We start from the raw sequence: 23,512 nt of genomic DNA, 5'->3' as shown, positions 1-23,512 counted from the left end.
GATTTGGAGAAAGTATATACAAGCATTAAAAGATAATAGAATTTTTCCATGAGCTTTTTGAAGCACCCTCATAAGTCCAACTCTCCCAACTGAGTGCTGGAGGAACTCCACTCCACAAGCCAGCCTCCTGCGTGAAAGCACTCAACTTGCTCCGTGCGTGGGGAGTCCATCACTCTGTTTCCTGCTCTGGCTCCTGGTTCTGCTGCTGCTCCTCTGATGGTGTAGTTGCCATCTGAATCCAGGAGGCTCAGAGCACACGTGTATGCGCATAGATGATACATATAGGATCTCTGATAGCATAGCAGGTTATGGAGTGTGCTACTGATTACAAGGAGGCTAGTTCAAACCATCAGCCATTGCATTGGAGAAAGGTGGCCTTTCTGCTCTGTACCAATTTACAGCCTCAGAAACCTAGAGGGACAATTTCGCTCTGTCCTGTTGAGTCATAGGAGTCAGAATCCACTCAGTGGCAGTAAGTGGCAATATCCATATACAAGCTTTATCAGTCTGGCTTTTCTGGAGATCTCACCCTAAGGCAGTATGAGACAGGTGCAAGTTTGAAACACTCATTCAGGGAAACAGAGAAAGCTGACAAAAGACAAATCAAAACTCACTGGGGTGAAACAGTATTTTTGCTAATGCACATGAATGTGTTTGTTCTCAAGCATTGCTGGGCCATGCCTTTGTAGGAACAATCCAAAGAAAGAATGAGGCTGGTTGTTTGCCTTGAGGGGCATTATAGAAGAACAAAGGTATGAGAGAGTCAAAGATGTTTATCACTGAGTTGTTCAAATGGTCAGTAATGAGGAGTTTGATAGACTAGGAGAACATGAGAAGTGGGTGAGCTTAATTTGATTCAAAAACATATCTGTGCATGTAGGTGAGCAAGTACAAAATAGCCCTAAAGGTTAAATGATTATTTTCAGAATATAATATCATAGTTTAAATTTTCGACACTGCACAGTTCCAAGTGGTGACAAGGACCATTGGGTGGACATGGCATCCAGAATGTCAAGGAACTGAGAAAAGTGAACATGCCTATCCAGGCTATGGTAGGGTTCAGGGGAAAGCAAGATTATGAGCTAGTGTCTAAAGACTGGTGAGTAGCTGTCAGACAGCAGCAAGGGCCTTAACCACAGAGATAGGACTGGTATTTAGACAGTGTTGTGCAGGTTGGTGAATACTAATAGTGAAATCAGAGATGATTGGCATTGGAGAAGGATGTTCAGGAAAGGGTCAAATGGCCTTTAAAACAAGTGGTAGAGAGAGCATTCTGCCAACAGGTTAATCATGTAGGACAATTGGTTCAGTGGAAATTGCCACAGGGCAGGGTAGAACTGCCACTGTGGGTTTCCAAGAGGGTAACTCCTTGTGGGAGTAGAAAGCCCCGTTTTCTCCCACAGAGTTGCGGGTGTTTCCAAATTGACCTTTCAGCTAGCAGCCCCATGCACAACCACTATGCCACCAGGGCCCCTTTGCATAAAACAGACTTCTCAAAACAGGACGTGAGACACGTTTCAGAAGGAGACCACTGTCTAGAAAAGCAACAAGAAAGCAGCTCACAGTTTATATTCCTATAAAATAACAAAAGAAATAACCAGAAGCTGGCAACCCAAGCTTATACCAGGTCAAAGTAAGTAGGATATGAATCTATACTACTTCTTTAATGAGGCAGGAAACATTTTCTGGTGCTCAGAGATTAACATTAAAATGAGTCTTGTATCAGATAAAGAAACCAAATAAAGTCTAGCGTGTCATTGTGTACCCTTTGCTTAAATCCCATTGATTTGAGCCAGCCTGTATGACTTCCCCACAGGATTTCCTGCACAGGGGAGTTTATGGTAGAGATCCTGTAGCCCTTTCTCCCTCCCAACTGCTTTGAACTACCGCCCTTATTCGCAACAGCTAAGCACTTCACCCTTGCCCCACCAGGGCTCTTTAAGCCCAGCTATATAGAAACTGACGGCCTAGAAAACTAAGATCTGCACAAATTATTTTTAAAAATAAGTAACCAACAGATACTAGGTTACATTTTGACAAAATATCAATCTTCATGATTCAACTGATGCTAACCGAAAGAGTTAAGCAAGTTTAATAATCAGATGTTTAAGGTAAAAAGAACACTAAAACTAAAGAGGGATATAAGAAAGATCAACCAGTAAGATAAAATAATAAAAACCTTGAATGTATTTAATTATTTAATAAGATTATATCAAAAGATGAGCAAAATCTGTTTTCCAAGGAAAATTTGGCAATCTGGAGTTATAGTATAATTTTGTGAAGTATTTCGAATAGAAGCTAGTAGACAGAAGCTGAGGATGCAGACAAGCAATGGCAGTACACACCCCGTCTTCCCTAAACTTTTCATTGAATTCTCAGCCACGAGTTTCAGAATCTCTGTGACAGCCACATTGATTTTTTTCCTGCCTTCCTGTCTTTATAATGACTTTGCCTCCTGTGTACTGATGGGGTTTGCAGTATTCTTCTCCAACACCAGAATACAAATACACCAATTTTTCTCCTGTCTTCCTTTTTCATTGTCTGTTTCCATATGCATACCCTGGCTAGGGTTAGGTGCACGTTAGTCCTTAAAATGACATCTTTGCTGTTCAGCACTTCAAACCCGTCTTAAGCAGCTGTGGTGAAGTGAAACTGTTGAATGTGGCTTTTCTACCCAACCCTTTCCCTGAGTGGGAGCATGTAAGTCGGAGGCAGAGGGCTCCAGCTGAGGGACTGGTCAGCTGCACCACCCCCCTGGGTACGAGTCAGCCCTCTGAGAAGCAGGAAGAGGACCTTTAAGAAAGAAGAGCCAGGGGACGAACAACAGAAAAGTGGGTGCGGGGAGGCAGTGGATGATGTAAGCTATGAAAATAATAATTGTAATTTATCGAGAGTTCAATACATTTATCGAGGGTTCAAAAAAAATGAAGAGCTGATAAAAAGTGATCAAAGAAAATGCTTTGAGAATGATGATGGCAACATTCCATATGTACAAAAGTGCTTGAGACATTGGATGGATGGGTGCTTTGTGATAACAGTTGCAAGAGCCCCCAATAAAAGTATTTAAGTTTTTTAAATCCTAAAAAAAGAAAGGAAGGAAGGAGGGAGGGAGGCAGGGAGGAAGGAAGGAAGAAGAGCCCAGGTGGACTGCATGTGAGATTCTTGTCGGAAGTGGCAGGGCAGCAGAGCCACCAGAGGCCGCAGCAATGAGATGAGGCAGCAGGCGGGCATCACAGAATTCATGTGACCATGAGAACAGGAGCAGCGATGGGACAGGGAGGCAGTGCGGGGAGCTGGCTTCCTGAGCCAGGGAGGCAGAGGCCAACGGACTAAGTGGCTGAAAGGCCAGCATACCTGAGAAGAGGTGCTGTGGAGAAAAGAACGGTATCCGTATCATTTTGTAACTCATTAGCTTCCCTAATGAATAAGCCCCATTAGCATGAATGTTGCCTGTGAGTTCTAGTTGGCGAAAGTAAGTCAGATGTGGCCCCCATGCCATTTACTCAGTCACTATGATTGGAGCCAAATTGGCGGTACCTAACAACAACTAACAATAACAATATGAAAATTAAACTGTTGGGTGTTATTAACAAGTCAGTTGCTTATTTATTATAGCAATTTTAAGTAGATGAAAGTTACACACTTACATGATTACAGTAGTAAAGCTGAGAAGGATAAGGTATGGGAAAGCAATAAAAATATGATATTTCTTTAGTAGATAGATAGAAAATACATAAAAAGGGAAAATGCAGTAACCCCATACCCTGACATCATAAAAAGTGGCCCAGAAGATGATGATTGAATTAAAAGTTCTGATAAAGAACAAAAGTTCTCTCTGTGTTGCTTTCAGGAAAACTTCTAGACTGGGAATGAAACTACCACCAACTGAATAAAAGTCAAATGAGATAGTACGTTAACGGTTGCTGCTTACCAGGAAGCCTCTGTTTGTAAATAAGAGTGCGTGCCGCATCTATGGTTTTGTCAATCTCTGTTTTGGTTTGCCTAGCTGGTCACCTGACTTTTGAATGCCGCAATTTCCTCCGAGTAGACCCTAAAAGGGACATCGTCTTGGACGTCAGCAGCACAAGCAGTGAGGATACTGATGAAGAGAATGAAGAATTAAATAAATTACAGGCATTGCAAGAAAAAAGTAAGCAATATGTTTTCTCTCATCCTTGAAAAATGTTTTCTTATACTTACCTATTGTATACTCTAGCATATTTTTTTTACTTTTATGCAAAAGCCAAGTAGCAATGGTAATAGTCTTTGAAGATTTTTAATTATTTCTCCCAGATCAAGCAACTCATCAATGATACAGACATGATAAGCCTGTTTCTAATTCAAAATTCTGTGTGTGTATCTGTGTGTGTCTTTCTCCCAGTAGCTCTTAGATGTGTCACAGGGTACAACACATTTCAGTTAACACCTGAAACATTAGTCTTGCCCTTGTTAGTCTTTTTTTTCCCCACGTGTAACTGGCAGCAGGTCACTTAGCCACTCTGCACCTCACAGCCCTCATGGAACAGCGCATTGTTAAGTGTTGTCCTGTCAGTTACAACTCACTGATCCTGTGTCGAAATGAATGGAACATTGACTGGTCCTGTCATGTGAGCCTATTGTTGCAGCCACTGTGTCAATATCATGTTCTCATGCATATGAGAACATGTCCAAAGGGCCACCATCCTTACTTCTAAGGGAAATGCAGGCTGTATCTCCTCCAGTAGAAGTTTGTTCGTTTGTCTGCCAGTCCATAGTATGTCAATATTCTTCGCCAACACCATAATTCAAATGTATCAATTCTTATCCAGTCTACTTTGTTTATTGTCCAACTTTCGTATGTATATAAGGTTATTGAAAATACCATGGCTACACTAAGGCGAAACCATAAGGGCGTGCAACAGAACAGCAAGGGGAACAGAGCAAGGAAGTCACCAGGGAATACCAAAAATAGCCTTTGGGGCCAGGACATGGTGCCCATCAGACTTGACTGGAAAGCACTCCTAAAGGTCAACAAACAGACCTGGAACTATTTACACACTTTTCTCTTTTTTGTCATTGGTTTTTTCTTCTTGTTTTGTTTTCTTTTGTTGGTTTGTTTTTCTGTGTGTGTGTGTTTTGTGCATATTATTATCCCTGCATTTCTATCTAGTTAAGATAGGCAGGATAAACAATCTGGAGGAGAAAACAATGGACTGATGGTTCCTGGGGGACATGAGAGACAGCCGGGAGGTAGGGGAAAGGAAGTGGGTGTTAACAAACCCAGGAACAAAGGAACAACAAGGTATCGAAAATCAATGGTGAGGAGGGTGTAGGAGGCCTGGTAGGGCTTGATTAAGGGTAATGTAACTGAGAGGAATTACTGAAACCCAAAATGAAGGCTTATAATGACAGTGGGACAAGAGGAAAGTAAAGGAAAATAGAGGAAGGAACCAGGAGGCAAAGGGCACTTATAGAGGTCTAAACACAGGCATGTGCAAATGTAAATATGTTTATATATGATGATGGGGAAATAGATCTATGTGCATATATTTATCGGTTTAGTATTAAGGTAGCAGATGGACATTGGACCTCTGCTCAAGTACTCCCTCAATGAAAGGACACTTTGTTCTATTAAACTGGCATTCCATTGATGTTCACCTTCCCGACACAATTGCTGAAGACAAAGCAGGTGCATAAGCACATGTGGTGAAGAAAGCTGATGGTGCTTGGTTATCAAAAGATATAGCATCTGGGGTCTTAAAGGCTTGAAGATAACAAGCGGCCAACTAGCTGAGAAGAAACCTAGCTCACATGGAAGAAGAACACCAGCCTGTGTGATCACAAGGTATTGAAGGGATCAGATATCAGGCATCAAAAAACAAAAAATCATATCATTGTGATTGAGGGGGAGTGCAGAGTGGAGATCCAAAGCCCATTTGTAGGCAACTAGATATCCCCTTACAGAAGGAAGGGCCACGGGGAGGAGACAAGCCAGTCAGGGTGCAGTATAGCACCATTGAAATATACACCTATACTCTAGTTCTTTAATGCTTCCTCCCCCCACCCACTATCATGATCCCAATTCTTCCTTACAAATACAGCTAGACTAGAGGGGTACACTAGTGGAAACACAGGAAATCCAGGACAGATAAACCCCTCGGGACAATAATGAGAGTAGAAATACCAGGAGGGTAAGAGGAGGGGGAGAAAGGGGAACCGATCACAATGATTTACATATAACCTCCTCCCTAGGGGGTGGACAACAGAAAAGTGGGTGAAGGAAGACATCAAACCATGTAAGACATGACAAAATAATAATAATGTATAAGTTATCAAGGGTTCATGAGGGAAGGAGGGGGGGAATTAGGAGCAGATACCAAGGGCTCAAGTACAAAGAAAATGTTTTGAAAATGATGATGACAACAAATGTACAAATGTGCTTGACACAGTGGATAGATGTATGCATTGTGATAAAAGTTGTACAAACCCCCAGTAAAATGATTTTAAAAGCAAACAAACAAGGTGCTCTAGGGAATGCAGAGGGTAGGGGTGGCGAGAGGGAAGGAAAGGGGATTTGGGGAGTAAGCAGTGAAGGCGGGCGAGGGGAGGGAACACTGGAATGGACCGTGATTGCACAACTCAGCCTAAAGGCGATCTAACGGTGGCAGGGTGGCAGGCTCTACGACAGAAGTGGTGGTGATTTCACAATTCCCTTGATATGATTGAACGATTGAACTGTTCAGTTGTGTGATATGTAAATTATGTGCCAATGCACTCTTGGAAGAAAAAAAATGTAATAGTTTAAGTCAGGTACACCATAATCCTCAAAGTGACATCTTTGTTCATTAACACTTTAAGGTGCCCTGTATACCAATTTTTCCCAATGCCAAACATTGTTTGGTTTATTGACTACTGCTTCCCTAAGCATTGATTGTGAATCCAAGTAAAATTAAATTCTTGACAACTTCAAGTTTTCTCCATTTCTCATGATGTTGCTTTTGAGCTCAGTTGCTTTTTAGTCCAGATTTTTGTTTTCTTTATATTGAGGTGTAAATCATAGGAGAGTAGAAAGCCTCATCTACCACCCAAGCAGCGACTGGTGGTTTTGAACAACTGACCTTGCAGTTAGCAGCCCAACGCATAACCACTAGGCCACCAGGGCTATTCCCTTGCTCAGTCTGTATGGTGAAATGATATAACGCTAACACGTACCTTTCTTGATTTTAATCCATTCAATATCCTCACGTATGTTCAGAGAACTGCCTTTTGGCTCATAGTGGTTCTGTATGAGCACAACTGAGTGCTCTGTTCAAAATGTTATCCATCATTTATTGTAATCCACACCATCAAATATCACATGAATTATAACCTGGCTCTATCATCCATCATTTATTGTAATCCACACCATCAAATATCACATGAATTATAACCTGGCTCTATCATTGAAGAGAGCTGCTTGATCTTAAACAAATTAGTTATTTGTTTAAAGTCTATTTCTTTATTCCCTTGCATAAAACAAAATATATAATAATTATGTAGTTGTTAAATTACTGGCATATAAATCAAAGATCATATTCAATATAAACTTTTAATTTGAAGGACATAAAGTAGTGAGAATAGACAAAGTAGCAAACATTCCAACAATACAATATTTCCTCGAGTTCTTTCTTTCTGCACCAGAGGCCACTCTGGCCAAAATTAATGTCAGAGATTTCTGTATGACTCACACAGAAGGGAATTGATTTGGTTATTAAACAATTTTCTTAATTAGTTTGGATTTAATACATATAGTATATCATTCCATATTCTGATCCTGTCAAGTGGAATTATACAATGGCTACCACAATCAGTTTCCAACCATTCATTTTCTACATGGATTCCTTGACCTTGTACCTTACCACTACCACTGTTGCCCCTTTCCACTAGCCCCTCATTTTACTTACTGGCCCTGTGGGTTTATCAATCTTGGGTTTCATTAAACATTTCTATCTTATGTCCTTTTAGCTAACATTTTTTTTCAGGAAGTCCTAATTATTTTTAAAGAAATTCACAATCTATTTTGAGAAATTCTAGAGAATTTTCTGCTGAAAGAAAATCCCAAAGTCAGTAAAGCTAATATTATGATTAATGTGTTTTGCCTACACGTCATATATACTTGTCATGATTGAGTTGTTTCTGATGCTGTAAATGTTCACAGGAGCAGACAGCCTCATCTGTCTCCCTCAGAGCAGAAGGTTGAGCTACTGACCTTTCAGTTAATAACCCAATACCTAACCCACAGTACCATATAGATGTGCATGTGTGCATATATACATGTCACCGTGTTCATATGCACAGATGTGTGTGCTTACATGTATGTTCACATATACTTTTATATCATAAAACATAGGGATACAGTTTTGGATACTTCTTTGATAGGAACACCTCACAGAATTGGATTTCTGGGTTTGAAGTTTTAGGATCATGGGACAACTTGGTCAACTGGCATACTATAGTTCACAAAGTTCATGTTTGACATCTTACTTTACTAATAGCGTTTGGGACAGTTAAAGCATCTGAGTAATCATCTACAGTGAAACTGCTGACTCATCTTACATGGAGCAAATGAGAGAAAGAGAAAACAAAAATTCAGAAAAGAAACTAATGCAAATGATTTAGCAGTCCAGGAGGCATGACCTAAAACCAAAGGCAGGTAGAAGCTGGCCACCACTAGTGGCCTTTCTGATCAGGGCTGCTGTCGATGGATACTGAGAGAAGGGGAGGAGAAATGTAGACCAGAATGCGAGTGATTTTTTGAAAGTCCAGATGTACCAACCAATTAAGAGTAGACAACTCCGAAAGACTATCATCCTGAGATACTCCATAGACATAAACCTACAAACAAAACTACCCATAGAAGGCTCCTTTTAGTAAATAACAACTTGACTCATAAAGAAAAAAATTTAAGCAGTGGCTTCTGTTCACCTCAGGAAACTCATCTGTATAAGACTAGTGGACAACAACTCTAAGCTACTCGAAAGGGGACAGGAAAGGCAAATCACAGGAAGAGAACTATCCAGAAGGGGAGCTGTGAGAAAATGTAACTAATGTCTCCGAACTGATGTCACTGTAGCCATTGTTAAATGAGAACCGAACATATTGTATAAACTTTTCACCAGAACAAATCTATTGTATTGTTTTTGAAGTATACTTTCTCATGGCCACTTAAAGGGTCAGAATTTCTTTCCACGTTTCCTGACTCCCAGGATCGTGTCCAGTCCAATAGAGGGTTTACTGTAGAAAGTATCCGTGTTTATTTCCCAGTCACCTAACGGATACTGGTGACTTCTAGCTGAATCAACAGTTCCCTGGTTTTGAGTACACCATGAAGAGACAACAGAGGCTGTGCTTCCTTCTGTTGCTAATCCTCTGCTAGTCCTCAGAATCTCTGAAGGGTTAGGGTGGAAACTTGGTCTGATGAGTGAGAGTGATAATTCTATATCCTGCTGCAGATAGTCTAGCGGCTTTTTAATTGATCCCTAAAGCCAACAGTTTTTGTTGTTTGGGGTATTTTTAAAAAATCATTTTATTGAGGGCTCTTATAGCTCTTATCATAATCCAAACATATATCCATTGTGTCAAGCACATTTGCACATATGTTGCCATCTTCATTTTCAAAACATTTTCTTTCTACTTGGTAGTTTTTGTTGTTGTTTTGTTTTGTTTTTTAATATGATAAAAATAGTGACTAAGGAGAAAGTAAAAATAAATTAATGTACTTATGTAATTTGTTATTTTGTCGTTATGATAGAAATAAGGGGCAGGGGAGAAAGAAGTAGCACTCTAAAAAAAAGACATGAAACTAATATTTGCATAAATTTTGTACATATTTAGTTTTGTGTTGCACATTTTTAATACTGATTTTATACTGTTCATGTAAGACAAAGCTAACAACTTCTAGATAGCAAGTATAATCGATTATTAGATAGTATGAGAACAGAAATGTCAAATCACACTAAAACAACCTGAGGCCTGTAGTCCTATAACATCATATCACCAATGCTAGGAAAATGGAAAATAATAGCCACCAGTGCACGCCAAAATTGGGGGCCAATCCTTTGTTGTTGATTGTGACTCAGCCACCCTATCTTCACCCTGCGGGATAGGATCTGCTCCATAGCTCTCCCATAGTAGTTCAACCCTATTAGATTTACAGAAGGAGACTGCCCACCTTTGGTTTCCTGTTTCACACTTATCCACTGCACCCCCCAGGGCTTCTCTAGCAAAGATCACAGTAAGTTCCTGTTGATGGTGTGTGTGTGTGTGTGTGTGTGTGTGTGTGCGCAAAGATATGGTTACGATCTAGCGCACTACAGTGCTTGGGGAATATTGTTAATGTTTATACCATTTTTAAATTGTCTTGTATTCTAAGGACATCACTATTTACTAAGGAACCAAGGAATTCAAGAATTCAGTGTTCTTTCTATTCTATTTGTGTTATATAATATTATTTAGAGTTTTCTTATATTAAGAAATAACTAGCTCTTAATCTCTCATCCTCTAAAGATTTGTATTAGTTTCTTAGCTCAGTCCAGGAAAAAAAATACTTTAGTTTGACAATTTGGGGATGTTAGGTTTAGTGTGTTTTTGGTGTGGGAAAATTCCCCAATAATGCATTTGCATATCATAATGTATTAATCAGTGCGCGCCTTCCTTTTAGTCACTGCTGGAATCAAACTCAAGTGAATAACTTACAGCGGTGGTTTCAAGCTTCATAATGCAGGGCTTAGCTGAATAAAGTGTATATTTGATTCAAAATGTACTTATTTATAAGTGAGCTACAAAAGATATTTGGTGAGTGGTTGACTGGAAGTCACAGGAGGGAGTGGGGGTTTTAGTTTAATGAGCCTCAACCTGGAATGGCCTTCTTGGGAATTAAAAATCAGTTGAGCACTTTCCAGAGGCGTCTCTAGCTCTGGCTCATAACCGCTGTCTGCCTGGATATCACAAGAGACAGACAGACACTGCTGCTCATCATCACGAAAGTTAAGTCTTACAGTACCCAAAAGCCTTTGCCTTCTGTTTTGTACTACAGGGCTAGTTGAAGTATTTTCCAAACTCTATTCTGAAAATCTCTAACTCTTTCCCTACTACTTGGTTGTATATTCATTGTGTACGTCCAAATGCTGGCTCAGAAGGAACTTAAATAAATAGATGTAGAATCCTTTTAGGGGCTTTCTGCAGTGTCGAAACACTGAAGAATCTAAAATTAAACTTGTCATCAGCCCTAGTATCATAGCCTAGTATCATCAGTTCTGCTAGTTCTTCATAAAGATAAAAGACGTAAATTCTAGAATTATATTTTTATTGAACTACTTTCTCTGCACAATTTAATCATTAAATTCTTTATCCATCACAGCTGAAAGAAAAAAGAAATTATTCCCTATTTTAATGATTGATTTTCCAAATAGTTCCATTGCATTTCCATTGTGTTTTGAGACATATTCTGTGTGATTTCATTTCTATTGAATTTGTTTTAGAGGCCAGAATATTATCTATCTTTGTCTATGCTTGTAGGTACTTGAAAAGAAATGGGTAGAGTATCTTATAAATGTTGATTAGATCTGATTGTTTGCTATTCTTCTATATCCTTTCTGACTTTTTGTTTAGTTTTAGGATTTGTTGAAAGAGAGGTATTAAAATCTGTAATTGGAGATGTGTCTATTTCTCCTTTTGGGTATCTGTTTGTATTGATTACATTACAACACTGTGGCTTAATGTATACGCATTTATGATTGTCATGTATTACTGGTGGAGCGGCCCTTTTATCATTACCTAATGTTTCTCTCTGGGTAATTTTCTTTTTCTAAAGTCTATTTTATTTGCAGTTAATTGATTGCTACCAGAGTTCGGTCTCATAAACTCACAGGAGCAGTTCTACCGTATCCTAGAGAGTCCTTGTGAATCGGCATGGGCTTCAGGTTAGGGAGTGTGAGTGAGTGACAGGGTTCATTGTGACTGTAAAATGTAGAAATCTAACATGCTGATTGGTCCATTTTTGCCCTCTCGCTGGGGATGAAATCAGCCATCAGAGAATCAGGAAGAGGGAATCTCATTACCATCAAGAAGGAAGAGCCAGGAGGGAAGCACAACTTTCGGCCTTGAGACCTATTCATTGAACTTCTTCAATTCAGGGCCGAAAGCTGTGAGTCAGAAAAGCCTCAAAAGCGTGTTGGCAGCAGAATTAAGAGCCAGACTAAGAACAACGTGTGTGCTTCCTGGCCTGAGGAAAAATAAAGCTGAATTCCTTTAGTCTGTATAGTCAATGAAACACTATTCTGTTTTTAAAATTGAGATTGATCTATAATGACCAGGAGAAATTTCAATTATTGTGAGAAATATGTCTGAGCCTATTATAGATGCCACCGTCCATTTCTCAGAGCAGAAAAATAGACCTTTATGTAACTATGAATGTGTACTGTATAGAAAGAATGCCTAGAAAAAGATACAGCTATGTGTAATTTTAAAAGGAAGTTAGAGCATATATATATTTTATAATCTTAATTTTATTAAAAACAATAAAAATACAAAAACGATGTAGTGTTGTTTTTAAGAACTGAAAGGTTACCTATCAAACTGTTGGCATTGATTTTCCATGGCATTTTCCATTGATTTCCCATGTATCATTTCAAATTTCTGTCGAAAGCATATACTATCATGAGATTTCTTTTTTATTTACATTTTATTAGGGGCTCATACAACTCTTATCACAATCCATACATAAACATATACATACATCAATTGTATAAAGCACATCCGTACATGCTTTGCCCTAATCATTTTCTTTCTTTCTTTTTTTTTTTAAATCTTTTTATTGGGGCTCATAAGGCTCTTATCACAATCTGTACATACATCACATGAGCAAAGCACCCTTATACATTCGTTGCACTCGTCACTCTCATATTTCGAGATTTTTTTTTTCAGTGAGTAAGGAAAACCAAGACAGGGAGAAATCTTTGTAGGAAAAAATGCAGTAAAATTATACAGACAGTAAAATTACAGCATGCCCTACAGGACCAAACCCCAAACCATTAACATGCCGTGGTAGCATACAGACTCATGGTGACCTGCTTGTTATTACAATCATTATTATTGTATACATCATGTTATTATTGTTTTTACAGGAATAAATGAAGACGAGGAGAGGAAAACAAAAGGCAAAGAAAAAATCAAATTGAAAAAAAAAAGGAAAAGGTATTTTTTCAACTTTTTTATGCAAGGTTTAATAAAGAATGGACTTTTGCAGTTTATTTTTATTTGTACTTCAGTTAATTTGATAATTATTTTTCTATAATAAATGTTAGCTATTTATTGTTTCAGCTAAGTAGACAAGTTCTTAGAATCAGAAATAAAAAATAAAAACTCAGCCACTCTAAATCTTTTTTTTTGGAATAAATTAAGGTGTACATAAATAATTTTTAATTGAGGTAGAATAAATACAATAATTCTAATGGTTACTGTAATATTAGAAAAATAATATAATGCTTGTAATATATGTAATATTCAAAAATACGGTAATTACAATCAAGGTAGAAAATCATATATGTAATCATGGAAAAAATGAAATAATTACAATCAAAGTGGAATAAATCAAATTTTAGAAAAATCAAAAATTAATAACAACCGTTCTTTGGTTGTTCTTTTTCTCAGCTGGAATTTTTAGTGTTAGAGTATCAGCCAAGCCTTTTGTTGTATATACACGTGTGAATTCTTCACATATAAATTTTTTCCTCATCTATTATAAAGCTAGAATTTAAATATTTGTATTCTCATGATTGCCATAGCTAGGAAATTAAATTTTATAGGATTTATGGACTTAGTAGTAATGCTAGCAATTCCTTTCTTTCAAAACATTTATCAGTCACCTGTAAATTTTTACTCTTTTTTGAAAACTGGTTAAAGAAACTCATCAATATAATTAAGAGGCAGTTTCTTCCTTGTGTAATGAATATAATTTCATTTATTTTAGAATAGTCATACACATAGAATTTTTTACGGCACTTAGCTATAATTATATATGGTATGTACTCTGCTCTGGCAGCTACAAAGTCAAATGCCTGAGCACATCAATAAACACAAGTAAGCATCTTTCTGGTATTTTCTGCTTTGAGTAATGTCCATCTGAAATCAGCAATGATATTCTTTGTTCCATGTCCTCTTCTGAATCTGACCTAACTCTCTGGCAGTGTCCTGAGCCTCCCTGTCAGTGTACTGCAACCATTGTTGGAAGATCTTTATCAAAACTTTACTTGCAGGTGATATGGATGATCTTGTATCATTTGAGCATTCTATGGGGTCACCTTTATTGGGAACTGGTACAGATATGGATCTCTTTTAGTCAGTTGGCCAAATAGCTATTTTCCAAGTGTCCTGCCATAGAGCAGTGAGTGCTTCCTGTACTTCACTGCCTTGTTGAAACATTGCAGCTGGTGTTCCATCAAGCAGTGAAGCCTTGTTTTTTGGCTTATGCTTTCAGTGCAGCTTGGACTTCTTCCTTCAGTACCATGGCTTCTTGCTCATCTGCTGCTACCTCTTGAAATGGTGGAATGTTGACTAGTTATTTTTGGTACAAAAATGACCCTGTATATTCTTCCCATCTTCTTTTGACACTACCTGCATCATGCAATATTTTTCCCAGAAAATTTTTCAATATTACAATGTAGATGTATTGCTTCTTTTGCTCTTTCAGTTGAAGATACGCTAAACCTGTTCATTTTGGTTTGCACGTTTCATTATAATATTTTACTTCATCTTCTCAAGCTGCCCTTCAAATTTTTCTGTTCAGAGCTTTCCCTTCGTTATTTCTTTCATGTGCCTTAGCCACTGGATGATTAAGAATAAGTGTCAGAGTCTCTTCTGACGTCAACTTTGATCTTTTCTTTCTTTCCTGTCTTTAATGACCTTTTGCTGTCTTCATGTATGATGTTCTCGATGCCCTCACCCGGCTCCTCACGTCAGCCATCAGTAGTCAGTGCAGCCAGCCTGTTCCTGCAACGATCTCAGGATTCAGCTGGGATGGGCTGCAGGTCACATTCGGCTCTCAGGGACTTGTGTTCACTTTCTTCCATTTCGACCTGAACTGACGTATGAGCAATTGTGGGTTTTTTTGTTTTGTTTTGTTTTTTGCCGTCAGTCCCAGCCTCATTTTAGCCTCTGATATTCAGCTTCCTAGTGTTTCTTCACACAGATAGAGTCAAATTGGATTTCTGTGTATTCCATCTGGGAAAATCCACATGTATTTTCCCCTTTTGCATTGTTGAAGAAAGTTACTTGCGATGTAGAAGCTATTGGTTTTGCAAAATTTCGTCACGCAATGTCTGCCTTTGTTTCTATCAAAGGCCATATTTTCCAACCACCTTTTCTCATCTTTGTTTCCAACTTTTCATTCCAATCACCAATAATTATCAATGCATCTGGGCTGCATGTTAAATCAATTCCTGACTGAAGACCTTGATAGACTTCTTCTATTTTTCTTTTTTTATTGTTATAAATTTGAATAATAGTTGTATTGATTGGATTTCATAGGATGTAGATAGATATTATCCTGTCAGAGGCAGCATGGTATTTCAAGATACATCTTGAAATGCCCTTTTGGACTAAGAATGCAAAGCCATTCCTCTTGATTGTTTCATAGTAAATGATGGGATTTTCTGATTCAAAATGGCCAATACAAGTCCATTTCAGCTCACTAATGCCTAGAATGTTGGTTTTTATGTGTTCCGTGTCACTTTTTACAACTTTGAATTTTCCTTCATACATTCCAATTAATGCTTGTGGTCATTCTTCTCATTTTGAGTAGTGCCCCTTCAGTAAAGGAAGGTCCCAAAGTCTTTACTCCCACACGCCCTACTCTGTCCATTTCGCGGTGGTCAGCTGTACAGCTGAGAAGGCCACTCTTCCTAAGTCATAGTGTGCGAGCCACTGACCTGAGGGACTCACTATCTCTGACGAAGTTCTGCTTCTTTTCGTGAGACTTTCAGAAGCTGACAATATTTCAGCTCTGTCCAGACGATTTCCATGGCTAGTTCCTCAGAAGTAGAGAGCCTACTCCTTCTTTGCAATCTGTTCTTAAACTGGAAGCTGTGCTGAATCTGCTCCCTGGGGGAGCCTGCTGGCATTTGAAATACTGTGATATAACCTCCAGCAAAAAGCAACACACTAACCTCCATAGAAGGACAAACTGATAGACAAATGGCCTCTACACAAAGAAAGTAACTAGATGAGGAGAGAGGAAGACAGCATTACATAAGTAAGGAGAGAGAGAGAGAGAGACAGAGAGAGAGACAGAGAGAGACAGAGAGAGAGAGTCGATCCATGAAGAAAACCATTGAGGGATTCACGCAAGGAGCTGTAAAGACACTATATAAAATATGCTTGTCTCACACTTTATATCCGTCATGTTTTCTGTGTTTGGGTTTTAAATTCCAGTGTTTAGATAATTTAGCTCTTGAGATACCTGTCTTATTTTTATTTTTTTTTCTCAATTTCTGGCTTGCCATAAATATGTGGGATCAGAGTGTAAGTTGAAAGCCTTGGATCACTCTATAAGATATTAAAGTGTGAAATTTTTGGGGGGTTTTGTACTACTTGGTTTCTTTTTCGTTCTTTTTTTTTTTTTACTATTAGAGGAAGGAGCTCTTAAGTTTATTCTAATTTATTACAAGAATAATAAGATAAAATAAGGTAAAGTGATCCATGATCCTTGTTTGTCTGTATAGAGTATTTTAACACATGAGAAATATAAGGTAAGGTGATACATCCTCCTTGTTTATATAGAGTATTCACTTAAAAAAGACACCCTTTCTGTAATTAAGGGACAACCTTATGGAATACAAGTGTACTTTTCTCTTATTCTACTCTAGAAGGATCGAGTACTTTCACTTGACAGATCAAGAGAATCAACAAAAGTGTTTTTGTTTTGCTAATTTTTATCTTTAATCCATTTATGCCAAGGTATAATTATAGTCTCTTTTATACAATTATACCCTTTTGTGGTTCTTTTAAAAGAAAAGAATATGCTAATAGCAAGGTATTATTGCAGCCAGAAGCACATAGAGTCTATAACGAGGTTTGCTGAGTGCTACTTTGCTTTGCCTTATAAGACTGTGAAGGATAGTTATAATATGAAAAAGTTAAACTCATAGGGAAATAATTTTATCTTAATAAATTCAAAATTTTTTAAGAGTTGAGCATAATAGAGTTATTTGTTTTACTAATGTCTGTGACCAAGTAGCGCAAATTCTGAGTTCAGCATTTAAGAATATGCATACATGGTGTTTACTTATGTTTACTACCTTAGTCTGGTTCCAGGAATCATTTAAAGCAGTTCAGATACTGCTTGACGTTACTCACTAGCCATAAATGCAAGTATCAGCAGTGTGCATTATTGTCCATAGGTCCTACTCATCCACTTCCACTGAAGAGGATACTTCAAAAGAGAAAAAGCAAAAATCTCAGAAGAAAGAAAAAAAGAAAGAGAGAAAAAACAAGGCAAAAAAAGCAAAACATCATAAGAAGGAAAAAAAGAAGAGAAAAAAGGAAAAACATTCTTCTGCGTCCAATAGCCCTGACATCTCCAAGAAGTAACTGTGACTTTGGCCTAAACCACTGCATTTTCAAACTTGTTTTTAAAAATTATTTGACCGTGGGCTTTACTATATAATAATTCTTTGCAATAAATCATAGTCTTTTCCATATGGATTTTTTTTGTTTGTTTATAGGACCATTATCCCTTTAGCAAAATATTTTCAATGTGCTCTGACTAAAAGCATTCAATCAGTCTTGTTACTTGATAGTCATGCCTCAAATGCAAAGCATCATTTTTGATATTTGTGTGTTTGGGGCTAGTGTTCTTCCATCGTAAGTTGATTATAAAATGTCTCTGCTATAGTCAGTGCAGAGAATCTACTTAGCCACCAATGAATATTGCTGAATCAAGTGTTCTAGTGACATTGATATTTTAATAGCTTTATGTATACTATGGTGTAATGTATGAAAATGGTGTAATTTTTTAATGTTTATTTTAAGCCTATAAGTCGTTTTTGATTACCGGAGGACATGAAACTGCTTATTGGGCCTGGCAAGGATTTTTAAATGAATGGTGTCTGCAGGAGGATGACAAGTTAAAATGTTTTTAACAAGTTAAAATGTTTTTTAACACTCTTTTATGAAATACAATACCTGTCTGCTTTGTTTTGGTAACAATTGAAAATATCTCTTGCCTGTTTGAAAACACAGATCTACTTCAGCCTATTCGTAAGTCTCAGAGATTACGCTGTCTGGGTCAGGGTTTTTAGGGTACACTGCTGGGTTGTTTTACAAATATATGTCATATTGGCATGTGTTAAAGTGATACCTCAAAGACAGACAATTTTATTTAGGAGGACAGCAAAATCTTAATTAGAAATGATTTATCTTATACTCAGTATATAAATTTTCTGACGTTTGTTTCTATGAGTAATATGGAAAATTTTTATACGTGTCAACCTATATATTTATTTTGTCTGAAATGGTTTGTATATAGTCTTGATGCAGGTTTCACACTGAATTTATGGTTTCCTAAATAACTGATTTGAGTTAATTGGTCTTTTACTTCCTGTACAAACCTCAGGAGTAGTGACAAAAACTTAGAATTAAGAGTCTTATTCTGTTCTTTTTAAAATTTAAGAAGCAGGGAGTTACATTATGAAAGCCTTTGTATAACGATGGCAATTTTATATCGGAAAGCATTTTCAAACAAATATTAGGAGGTTTAAGTGTTCGTACAATTTTTAATTTTACAGTAACTACTATTACTGTGTTTAGTGATGAGTTATCCTTGATGCCCAATAGTTAAACACTTATTGTAGTATAGCAGGGCTGGAAGTCCACCCATTGCCATGGCACAGCACCAAACATTGCAGTTCTAAGTTCTCTAAATGGTCGCCCACAAACATGGCCACAGGTAAATTCATATGGTGACATCAGGTAAGTGCATTTCATGAGCTGTAAAGGTTAGCCAATTCTCTAATTGCATTAGTCTCTCAGTAAGACTCAGGGAACCCTACTAACTCATCTTAAAAGCAGAACCCAGGCGCACATTCTAATGAGACTGCACCACCTCCTCATTCCCGCCATGTAGTCGTGAGGCTCTCACATGTCAAGCTTTTCCATACTCAGCTTCTTTTTTCTTTGTCGGGTGGGCCATTGTTTGGGGGAGAAACAGGTGACTTTCAAGGATTTATTTTGCCTTTGATACTATTGTATGAAAATACAGTCATCTTTATTTACTTTGTTACCAGTATGAAAATGGTAAATGCAAAAGAATGGCCTCATCCCTTTGAGTGTGTTGCATAGTTTAAATTGATGGCAATTGCCATCAGAGTTCTACAATTAATTATAGAAAGTATAAATTCACTCAGATTTAGTTTCTGAATAGTGACATATTTAATAATGATACAGAAGAATGAGATAAAATGTAGCCCTCATAAATATAGTGTGTAAGTTAAAGGTGTTCGTGCTCAGTAAGTTTTCCCCAGGAAGCAATCATGGAATTCTTAAGTAAATTTCTCAGAGTCTGAGCATCCATTGTGAAACATCCCAATTGAATGAAAACCGCTTCTTTTTCACTGAAGTAATTATCTTGTAAGTTATAATGTTACTGTTATTAGGATTGGATGGAAGCTTCACCGATACATTTTAGGAGGAATTTTTCATGAATTTCCTCTCACGTGTTATGTAACAAGAGGAAAACTAACACAAAAATTCAGATTTGGCTCTTTTACCTACATAACCTTCAACAAAGTCATTTGTTTCCTTGGAATTTGGTGTCTTGTATAAAATGTCTCAAATGATCTCCGAAGTCCTTTCCAACTCATAATGTGTATACATTATTAATACGTCAGCAGCATTCAAGTAGCATTATTTATTTTAGAAATCATTCTTATAAAGCAGCTCATATTCTAAAATGGCAAAGATTAATTTAGAATGCAATTATTAAAGACCACGGTTGCCTTTATTTTTAATTTTTATTGTGAATTAAGGAAGGTTTACAGAGCAGATCTTAGCTTCACATTCAGATTCAATGTATCCCACTTCCCTGTGTGACCTATTTCCATGGATCCTTTTCTAACCAGAATTCTGTCCTTGGGTAAATGCTACTCTTTTGATCTTAAATGGTGATGATTGTAATGTGGCGGTGACTTCAATTCCAAGCCTGAAAGATAAAACCATAGTCGTAGGGAATCCCGCCCGTCTCCATCCAACCCATAAGCCTGCTCTCGTGACTTGGAGTTCTGTTCCACGTTTTTCTCCCCGTCTGTCCACGACCAGTTCTAACGTGAGCCTTTTCAGAGCAGGTAGTGGTGGTAGCTGGACACCACCACCTTCTTCTGTTCTCTGCGTTAGGAGAATGTTATTTGTGTGGTCCATCGGACTAACTGTTTCCACGTATCTTGATTTTTATCACTTCTTTCCTATGGATGGGGAGAGACTAATAGTTGCCTCTTAGATAGCTGCATTGCAACCAAATAGAACAGAGTAGAACGACCTGTGGGTTTCTGAGACGGTAACTCTTAGCGGGAGTAGAAAGCCCCATCTTTCTTGTGACTCACTCTCAGATTCCCCCTCATTTCATCCATATCATCTGTTAGCTAACAGCATTCAGCAGTATCTCCAGTTCTTCAGACTAGATGAGGGGTAAAATTATTCTGTGTCTGTATGTACTACTAATTCTATGGAATCGTGGATCATCTTCAGTAGTAAGCTAGGCTGAAGTGTCATGAAAGTGTCTACCAATATCTTTCACAAATGTTGAATAGCTAGTGTAGCAAATACCAGGGTGACAGATCTAAATAACATTGCATTTGCCTCCCTGAAAGTTCACAATTTAATTGGTAGGAGAAACACAAGATCACATCTTTACATAATACGTGCTGAAATTTCTCTGGATATAACTGCAGAAATGACACAACTCAACCCAATCAGGAGAAATTGGAAGAGGGCCCGAAAGAAACTAATGCCCAAATTACAAGAAACTATTAGTGGTGGATGTTCCAACTTCTATATTTCGTAATTTTTTAAAAGGTGAATTAGCTCTCATTAGGTTACATAAAAAGTAATTTCACCTTGTTATTTGTATTCTTCTCGACCCACTGTTTTTTCTGAAATCTGATTGTTGCTACCAAAAATTACAGTAATTAAGCCTCCTGAAAAGCACATAAGGATACTATATTATTCATCAGACCCATTTCCAGAACGTATATGTACTTTGAAATGTATTTTGCTTTGTTTTTATTTTTACTTTGGATTATTTTCACTGGCTTAAAATGAACTCTAAGATGATGTTATTATTCACTATACTTAAATAAATCTTTTTAAATATACTTTTTGTTGTACATGCTTTGGTGTAATTTTATCAGGCTTCTTGATTCTTGATATTTTGTCTTCAGTCTCTGAAGCACAAACAATTCACAGGGACAGACAGACATACTTAGTCCACGGAGATCACTTGGTAACAAACTGACACAGCCAAGGGTGCTTCATATTCTAACTACCTAGGCAGTGGGGTGGCAAGAACACGTTTCTTTTGCCAACTGGGAGTCCAGGTTCTTCACTTTAAAACTATGTAGAGTGTTTGAGGATGTGGGGTTCTTCTTAGCGTGAAATCCTCCAGCCATGGCTAATGCATCCAGCTTCTTCCACCAAGTTGAAGTCTGGGGAGCATGGGCATTCTGTTGGCCCGAAGTCTCTAAGCTTGCTGCTCCTTGTGTCATTTGGGTCACCTGCCCTTGCCCTTGAACAACAGAAGCAGAACTGCACCTTTCCTTAATTAAGCCTTTTCCATCTAGAATTTCAGTCGAGGCAACATTATTGATAATAGAATTATTAATGTCAGTCTATCAAGAGAGCCAACTTTAGGAGGGTTTTTTGTTTGTTTTAAGCTGGATAAAAGAAAAGATCGATAAGTGCCAACAAACACTTTATGGGCTTTTAAAAAGTAATGAAAATTCTTTTATGGCCTTGTAAAGTGTCAATTTTTTATCATGGAGATGCTATAACTTGGAAGCTTCACATTTAAGTGAGCAGTTTATTTAAAACATTGGCAGAAATCTCAAAATATTCTTTTTCATTGTAAAATTCAACTCAGTCAATAGGATGTAACAATGATCTAGACCAGTGGTTCTCAACCTTCCTAATGGCCATGACCCTTTAAATACAGTTCCTCATGTGGTGGTGACCCCCCAACCATAAAATTATTTTTGCTGCTACTTCATAACTGTAATTTTGCTACTGTTATGAATTGGGTGACCCCTGTGAAAGGATCGTTCAAACCCCCCTCCCCCAACGGAGTCACAACCCACAGGTTGAGAACCGCTGATCTAGAACAATGCTGTCAATATAGCCACGTGGTGTTTAAATAAAATAAAGTTAAAACTTTAGTTCTTCAGATACACTCAATATTTCATGTGCCCAATAACCACCTGGTGACTTTGTCCTGGAGAGCACAGATATAGCACATTTCCATCACTGCAGAAATGTCTTGTACAAAGCTGATTTCAACACTATTCACTGGTGTTGGTCGACATAGCAACAGCTCCTCGCTCTCACTGCTGTCGAGTGATCCCCTGTGGGTTTCTGAGACTGTAATTGTTTACAGGAGTAGAAAGCCCAGTCTTCCTCCATAGGAGATGCTGGTGGTTTCAAACTGCCAACCATGTGAGTCGCAGCCTAGTCATCATAAAGAGTCTCTGATTGTTGCACGCAGCTAGTACTCAACTACTAACCAAAAGACTGATGGTTCAAACCCACCCACAGAAGAGCCGTCCTGCTCACACGTGGCGTCACCATAAAACTGGATTGACTCAACTAGCTAACTGCAGTGATAAAGGGATGCCAGCCTTGTACAGGCCATGCCAAGAACAATAGGGCTTTTTTCTCTTTTTAATATACCAGGCAAAATAGATCTAGCATATTTTTAAAGGCTTGTCTGTGAACCACCAAAACGTTCCGTAGCACCGCACATGTGCTCAGCTGAGCTGGCTGTAAAACTAACCCTTTTTCTCCATTGAACACAATGCTATTTTCACTAAGCCAGGGACACCAACAAAAATAAAAAATAGTCTGTGTTTTTGTTATAGAAACCACACTGATGAGCAAAATTCTTTGAAAAACACTTAAAATGTGTAAAAATTGCTATTGTATTTCTAGGTGTATGGATAGTAATATTAGGTGGGATCAGATTCATTTGTTGTCTAACTTTCATTATAGAGCTTCTTTAGGAACTTTGCTTGTAAAGGATTTATATTATTGTTATCCCTTGGGATGCAGACAATTTTTATAGATTGTACCTATATTTTTGTTACTGAATATTAGCTTTTATAAAGATAGTATATAAGCTTCTAAAAAATCCTAGGCTGATTTCCAAGATAAAAGAACATGCCATCTCTAGTTTTAAAGACCATTCCCCAAAGACTTACCTAGATTGTACCACCTGTTACTTTATAACTTCCCTAAA

The 23,512-nt window shown here is 37.8% G+C and overlaps 1 protein-coding gene across 1 annotated transcript in view; it reads left to right on the top strand.

Annotated features, from left to right (window-relative positions):
- SREK1IP1 (SREK1 interacting protein 1) overlaps positions 1-21,380 on the top strand; it is a 40,403-nt gene extending 19,023 nt beyond the window's left edge. Inside the window, exons 3-5 of the mRNA XM_075541083.1 lie at positions 4,007-4,150; positions 13,143-13,212; positions 17,415-21,380. Of these exons, the coding sequence (XP_075397198.1) occupies positions 4,007-4,150; positions 13,143-13,212; positions 17,415-17,604 (404 nt within the window). The 3' untranslated portion in view covers positions 17,605-21,380. The remainder of the gene's footprint in view (positions 1-4,006; positions 4,151-13,142; positions 13,213-17,414) is intronic.
- Positions 21,381-23,512: the final 2,132 nt, after the last annotated feature.

This window comes from Tenrec ecaudatus, chromosome 2 (assembly GCF_050624435.1).
Source record: "Tenrec ecaudatus isolate mTenEca1 chromosome 2, mTenEca1.hap1, whole genome shotgun sequence".
Lineage (NCBI taxonomy): Eukaryota > Metazoa > Chordata > Mammalia > Afrosoricida > Tenrecidae > Tenrec > Tenrec ecaudatus.
Note: the sequence above shows the minus strand (reverse complement) of the source record. Positions and strands in the feature narration are given on the sequence as shown.